This window comes from Helianthus annuus, chromosome 14, assembly GCF_002127325.2.
Source record: "Helianthus annuus cultivar XRQ/B chromosome 14, HanXRQr2.0-SUNRISE, whole genome shotgun sequence".
NCBI classification, from domain to species: domain Eukaryota; kingdom Viridiplantae; phylum Streptophyta; class Magnoliopsida; order Asterales; family Asteraceae; genus Helianthus; species Helianthus annuus.
In genome coordinates this window covers 164,144,463-164,152,089 of record NC_035446.2, presented here as the reverse complement: position 1 = coordinate 164,152,089, position 7,627 = coordinate 164,144,463, and the positions used below count along the sequence as shown (strand labels likewise).

The 7,627-nt window shown below is 35.9% G+C and overlaps 1 protein-coding gene across 1 annotated transcript; it reads right to left on the bottom strand.

Moving 5' to 3' along the window:
* Positions 1-1,423: 1,423 nt before the first annotated feature.
* LOC110904747 (protochlorophyllide-dependent translocon component 52, chloroplastic) lies at positions 1,424-4,928 on the bottom strand. The gene is made up of 7 exons (XM_022150601.2): positions 4,315-4,928; positions 3,790-3,977; positions 3,597-3,683; positions 2,450-2,615; positions 2,057-2,254; positions 1,796-1,983; positions 1,424-1,727 (listed from the first exon to the last, which is right to left on the bottom strand). The coding sequence occupies exons 1-7, from the start codon at positions 4,804-4,806 to the stop codon at positions 1,472-1,474; spliced, it is 1,575 nt and encodes a 524-aa protein (XP_022006293.1). The 5' UTR covers positions 4,807-4,928; the 3' UTR covers positions 1,424-1,471.
* Positions 4,929-7,627: the final 2,699 nt, after the last annotated feature.

Genomic DNA, 7,627 nt, shown 5'->3' with positions numbered 1-7,627 from the left:
GGCAATACTTGAGAAATCCTTGTCGTGCATGGAGCAAGCAAAAAATGAGAGATGCTATGTACGCTTGTATAATCATGCACAACATGATTTTGGAAGACGAAGGAAAGGCGATATGCCAGAATTATGTGCCAGAAGCCGTTCACCAGGAGCATCCGCAGGCGTCAATGGAAGAAAGAGTTAGTAACGCGCGAGAGTTGCGTTACGAACCGTACCATTCCCAGTTAATGGTTGATTTGGTACACCACGCATGGTCGGTTCGGTACGTACCACCTGAGGGAGAGGAAGAAACGGAGGACGAGGAAGACGAAGTTGGCGAGGGTGAAGAAAGCGAAGACGAAAACTAGTTTTTTTTTTCTAGGAATTTATTTTTTTTTCTGTTTTTTTTTTTGGTTTTTTTTTCAGATTTTTTTTTATTTTTTTTTCATGTAATGTAATTTTATTTTTAAATTAATGAAGTTTTTTTATGTTTTAAATTAAAAAAAATAACTGGGAAATGATTGTAAAATGATTGATTGGGGCATTATACCACTACACCACTTTTTCTATAACGCCCCCTTGCTGACTAGGACGCCACATGGCGCAAAACGCCCCATGGTTGGGGCATTATAGTGTATAACCACTACACATGGTCTAATTAACTTATTTTGACAGAAAACGTGTTCATATGCGCACCTATTCATTTGGACAAGCATGTGGGGAAATTATCAAAACAGCCGTTTGACCAAAAAAGTTTATCGAAATAGACATTTTTCTTTTTAACTTTTCAGATTTGTTTCCACTAATCATGTGTCGATACCTAATCATGAGCCTGACACTAGCCGGTAACTATGCGGCACCTAGTCGTTGTTTAGCCGGTGGTAGAGCGGGTACTGGACTTTATAAAATTCAGTTCTGCCTCCCACGCACGACGACTTCCCCTTTCGACACGTGCCTGGTTATAGCCGCAAAACAAACGGCTGTTCAGCTGTTGTTGATACGTGGCCAGGAAGCTGTCAGCCGCTCACCTATGCTCAACAGCCCACTGTCTTCTGAATCAGCCGGCGAGTGTGTCTTGTCTTGGCTCGGCTTGGTTAACTCATCGAAGATGCGTTGAAAACTGCAGTGGAATTCCCTCACTGTTTGGCGAAGATATGCTATGAGCATAGATACCCGATGACACACCAAAACCGGAGCATGCATGTTAGTTAACCGTAAAACACTAATTTTTGTTTTTAACTATAAACTGCTATTTTTCGACACCTACGTGTTGGTGTGAAACGCTTTTGTTGGACACCCATGTTTTGCTTGATCAATATATTCAACCCCTTACTGGCCAATACTTTTATGGTTAGTTCCTTGCTTTTTTAACTTGGTTTTCTAACTTTAAATTTTAATTATACTCAAACTTTATGTCTTCAAACATTATATTTAAAATACATAAACATACCGAAAGAAACTTATTGATAGTAATAACAATAATACATGAAAACACTCATTTAAAGGCGTGATTATAGTCATGAAAATGGAAGTTTTTGTATATGAAATATGACAACCATTTTGATCCTAGAAAGCACACAATTGAAGCAGCCGCGAGTAAATTTCTTCTGGCAACTGATATCATCCCTGGTTTGATTGTAGCCATAACAGCCACTGAAGCAACTGAAAAGACCTGAAGAGTGATCTTGAGCGCATTAAATCCTTTATATGCACCATTGCAGCTGCTGCAATGCACCACATGGTTCCAGTACCTAAAAAGCAAATCAATTAGAAAGCAGATAAACCTTAATGTCATTGAAGCTTATTCACATAAGTAAACCTGTCCATCAGTTGTTCTCTAGGAAGGGTGAGTGGAAAATGTCCACTAAATTTGGTTCCCCAATTGATTTGACCACCTGCATATTTCTTTAGCCACTTTCTAAATGCCACCACATTAGTATCTGCTTTGGCTGGCACAAAACAGGCTTTTAGCCAATTTGAAGGACCTACCTCCATCACTTTCTCCTCCTAAAAGTGGCATAGTGTTTTAAAAATTTGGATACGACAATTTGAATCACAATCAGGGTTGGGATAGCTTTACCTGAACTCGAATAAGATTTAAATCTGAATCAATAACTAAATTCGACTTAATATGCTCCATCCATCTTGAAACAAATGGATCGGTCCAAACAGTAAAGTTTCTTGCGTCAATGCCTATGAATATGCTTTTACCCGGGCTGACCGGAGTACAAAAAAAGATAAGAAGATGCTTTCGAGCTGGCTTTTGTACCATTTTTTCCTGAATTGATCAAATTAAAGGAATGAAGTACCATTTACGATATGAAACTTTGGCACAAAATTACGACATGAACATAAACTCTAAACGAGTTTTATTGGTGCCAGTTTTACCGAATCTCTTGTCATGTTAGGATTTGACCCTTCAACCCTAATGCGACCCAGTCAAGATCACTAATTACAAAAGTTAAGTTTTTACCTGTGTGTTATTTGAACTTTCCTTGATTGTGAGACTACCTTTTAGCAGACAAGGAGAAACAAAGGTCCATACACGACCTTGATGCTCGCTTGCAGTAAAACCATTTATATCTATTTTTTGCATGCTTATATCGATAGGTGCACCCCCTTCTCGATCAAGCTTAACCGTGCAAAGGAAACTTTTGTTAGGCAGGGGAGATTATCAAGACACGAGAAAACTAAGGAAAATCACCATAATATGCATGTTGACCCAAAAGATTAATAAAAATAGGCATTGAATAATGACATTTGAAAATATACATATCCAAAACCAACCAATGAAAAAACACCAAATAAGCAAAGTTGACTAAGTACTTGCTTTATTATAGGCGACACCAAAAACAATACTGTGAAGTACAATAGTTCCATAAAACAACCAATCTAATAAGTAAATGCGTAATCTGTTGGCTTTATCTTAGCCAGGGAAAAAGGATTAGCCGGCTCTATCCTAGCCGCTAGCTCACATTTAGCTCCCCCTTTTTCTTTGCAGGCTAAGATATAGTCGATACTTTACACATGTAATTGTTAGATTAACTGTTGTGTGGACCCATAAATTTTTGTGCCAGCTAAATCTAACCTTTTGTAGCTGATTTTGCTTATTTAGGGCATACGGTGTGGGAGCGATAAAGGTGGTCGGCACCGAATCGGTGACCACCGCCAAGTTTGTTTACCGTTCAACAGTAGCAAATTAATGGAGGGGAAATTCGGTGAAGGTTCACCGACACGGTGGTCGGTGAAGGGAGGGAAGGGGAGAAAGAGAGGGTGTGTGGTGGGGTCCATGCCTTCTCAACCAATCACATATTTTTCCCTTTAAAAAAAATAGTTTACCTATTACAAAGTGTTTAACCACCGCCAATATTTTTAAGCAATAGGTAAACAAAATTTGTAAAATGACTGGCACTTGTTGATTGGGTGATTTAGGAGTTTAACCACTCCCTACACCCTTAGTCTTTTCTGATTGGTTGGTTTTTAGAAAGTCTATCTTTAAATGTTAAAAGTCAATGTACATTTCAAAATGTTAAAAGTCACTATCTATTTCTTCTATCTCTTGTTTTTTGATTATCCTGAAAATTAAGGAAATAAGAATTATTTGATTGCTGAATACTTATCTGGGCGGTGGTGAATAAGTCATTATCCCAGCGTGTGAGTATGCAACATGAGAAGGGTCCATGAGATTTTCAATCAGGACTTCATACCTACATCAATTATCATCCTCTTGATCAACAAAACCCATGATTTTGTAGAAATAAAGTCATTGAATTGATGTCATATGTTGGTGTATGTCTGTAACTACGATCATACCCGTATGGTATATCTCTGGCGCATATGGTGGTTCTGAAAGAAGGATCTTCAATTTCAGGGACGTATGGTGGTTTCTTCTTGGTGAGGATATCTTTGTATTTTGGATCAGTGTTGGGCCAAAACCAAACAATTCCGTGTTGCTCGGTGCTTGGATAAACAGCAACACACGCCTTTGTGGAAGAATGAACCTACAGGTATTTGATAATCGTGTCTTAGCAGGTTTAACAGGTATCTGATAACGCGAACAACAAAAATTCTAAAAATAAATACGACTCGTTTAACTACTTTATATCCAATGTCTATAAGACAGATGTATATTTTATGCACCTAGATGGAGAAATAATGGATACTAACTTTCAAATTTTGATTATTTTAAAAAACGTAACAAATCACATGGTGTACTTTTATGTTATCGTGTCTTAGCAGGTTACCTACAGGTTACCTATTGCCAGCCTTTATGGATAAAATGGTTGTATGATAATGTATGAAGTTGTAAGAAAGAAGACCCCAAGTGATCTTATTTACCGCAGGACCGTTACTAGGAGCTTGAGGAATTAATTTGCAGTCACCAGAGCCACCAAAACACCAGCCGTGGTACACACACTGCAACCGACCCCACTGATCGATTCTTCCTTCAGAAAGGGGAGCCAATCTGTGCGGACAACGATCATCGAACACTTTCCATGCATTCTCGTTCTTATCCCACCATACCACAACATCAAGACCCAACGCCTTAATCCCACGGGGAGCTCTCTTGTCTAAATCAGCCACAGGCGTAAGTGCATACCATTGAGAAAACCAGTCAAATTTCTCATCTTGATGATCAAGGTTTCCGGTTTCGGTTTGGGTTGAAACAGAAGGAGAAATGACATTTAACTTAGTGAGTTTGGATTTTGAAAATCGGGTTAAATTGGATGTTGTGTGAGTAAATGGAGTAGTGAAAATGGGTTTGGACAAGTGAGCTTTGATAAGCGACTGTGGTGGAGCAACAGCGGAGGTAATTCTTAGAGCTTCCATGATTTATCTTTTGTGAGTTGAATATTTAGGGGTTTGCACGACTCTATATAACTACAAGCATATGTGAGTGATTGTGTTTACTATTATAAATAGTTAAATACAAGCATGTGAACGGCTTTTAAGGGATTTGCATTATTGCATAATTGCTCCACGTCAATCCACTTTATTCAGCATTAGGGCACACGGGGTGGTATGTTATACGACCCCCATCACGCGTGAAAAAATAACGGAACACCGCTGCCGCCCGTTAAATTAACGCGTTAAACTATAACGCGTGCTTTATATAACGCGTTGAAGTTGAATTGAACAAAGATTCCTTTTGTCGTTTTGCAATTAAATTTATAGCACTTTGATGAAAAGTGCAAAAATAGCCCCTCAAATCCACTGATATTCAGACATTGATTTATTGTTTTAACTGATATTAAAATAAAAAATTAAAAAAATTAGTAGAGTGATGAAATTCTATCACTAGTGACCACCCCCCTACATTTCTATCACTAGTGATAGAATATTGGGTGATGACATGACATAGCATGATTTGATTGGATAGTGGGAGTGATACTAGTGACCACCCCTCCTCCCCTTATTGGCATAGTTCTCGTTTTGGTAATCTTTAAAAAAATATATCCTTCATTTTTCACTTAGGGAAATGTTCAAATGAAAACTACTATTTAACGCAAAAACTCGAAAATTAACTAAAAAAGCCAAAAAAACATACCAATTTTTTTTCATACCAATTTTCGCCACTTTTAGTATATAAAAAAATTTCAAAAAAAAATTGTAGTGCACATGTGTAATACAAATTTTTTTTTTGAATTTTTTTTATATAAAAAACCTGTGATTTTTTATAAATAAAATTGAATTTTTTTTTTGGTAAGTGTTTTTAGGCTTTTTAGTTAGTTTTCGAGTTTTCGCGATAAAAATGGTTTTCATTTGAACCATCCCCTTTTCACTTCTTCACTTAACTTTATATAATAGATATAATTAGTAATTTAGTATAAACTAGGGTTAAGACCCGCCCGCGTTGCGGCGCGGGTACATCATAAATATTGAATAGATTAGTCCAAATGTTATACGATGCATTAACCATATGAAAACACACATATCGACGTATCCAGTTGAACTCAGTGTAACATGTATAAGCATTGTGATTGGATCAAACGTAAAGTAAATGAAATTCATATCGAACAATCATAACGTATTACATGTGACCCAACTTATACAAAGAAAACGTAATGAGTACGAAGGAAAATATGCACATGTAATCGAAAGGGATTAGTTAAAGCTTTCAAAAAAAGGGAAGAAAAAGAAACTATAATTTGACTCCACTCGGTTTGAAACAAACTTTACGAAACATACATAAAATAAACATACATAGAAATATGCATGTAAAAATGGTTTCTTTAAACGAAAACGTATTATATTTGACCTGGCTCGTCTATAAAAAAAGTTTACGTCGGAATGTAGAAGAAATCATATTTACACATACACGTACATAAAATATACACGTAAAAATAGTTTTTAAGTAAAGGAAGTATAGGGGTAAACCGAAACAGAAAATTAGTAAAAAATTTAATAGGTTAAAAATGTTCGTAAAATCGTGCCAAGTAGCACCAATGCCACAAGCACATCGACTCTCAACATCATAAAAATAAAATAGATAAAATAGTAAAAATTACATTGAATGGAAAGCAGACTAAAATCGTTGAACCACACACATCCGTTACAGTGTCTTAATGCCAAGAAATTAACCAGAAACATAAAACGTAGAAAATAATAACTTAGTCATCAACGACCCGCCCGTTGCGGCGAACTTTTCAAAAGGGGAGAAATGGACGCGTTGCGATGGGTCTGTCAAATATGAAAAAATAGAGCGTTGAACCTCACATGCACGCTACGACATGTTAACTCGCAAAATTTAGAATGAAATGTAAAACGAAAAACTTGCGAAAGATTAAAAGTATGGGGGACCAAAGATGTAAATAATAAAGTGTTGTGTTAAATTATAAAAGATGGTAAACTTTGGGTTAAAAGTAAAAAAATGAAAAGGGGTTAAAATGTAAAATATGAAATGTTTAGTTTAAAAGTGGAAAATTAGGTTTTTTTTTTTTTTTTTTTTGAAAAACTCCCCAAGCACAAGGTACAAGTCATGATGCACATATATGTTGCTTATTTATATATGGAATAATAATTATAATATCCTTCATTCTACACCTAACCATTATATGATATATCGGATTATATCAAATAAAAAGTTCATTTTGTCTAAGTAAAATAAGAAGAAATCTTGACCATTCATTTTTTCAAATCAATGGTTAAAATGAAAATGTAGGAAAAAAAAGATTGCAAGGGTATCTTGGGAAAATTATATTTACTAACTTTCTCTCTTCACATGCAAGACATACATATATATATAGGGGCTGGTTAACGTACAAATGCGCTTATCGTACATTACGTACGCTACAATCTCAGCCGTCCGATCATCTTCCCGCATGGAAATTCGCATGTTGTTTTTTTTGTAACAATTTCGCATGTTGGTTTTTTAACATGCGATTTCATCAAAAATTACACATGCGAAATTGTTACAAAAAAACAACATGCTATTTCATCAAAATTATCACATGCGAAATTGAATTACCACATGCGAAATTGTTACAAAAAAACAACCTGCTATTTCATCAAGATTATCAAATGCGAAATTGAATTACCACATGCGAAATTGTTACAAAAAAACAACCTTCTATTTCATCAAAATTATCACATGCGAAATTGAATTAACACATGCGAAATTGTTAAAAAAAACACCTGCTATTTCATCAAA

What these genes read in the sequence shown, in the direction of transcription:
- LOC110904747 (XM_022150601.2), bottom strand. Translation starts at nt 4,806, where the DNA reads ATGGAAGCTCTAAGAATTACCTCCGCTGTTGCTCCACCACAGTCGCTT. An exon ending in ACTTATTCACCACCGCCCAG is followed by an intron (nt 2,616 to 3,596) that starts ATAAGTATTCAG and finishes TTTCCTTTGCAC; the next exon opens with GGTTAAGCTTGATCGAGAAG. An exon ending in AGAGAACAACTGATGGACAG is followed by an intron (nt 1,728 to 1,795) that starts GTTTACTTATGT and finishes TTTGCTTTTTAG; the next exon opens with GTACTGGAACCATGTGGTGC.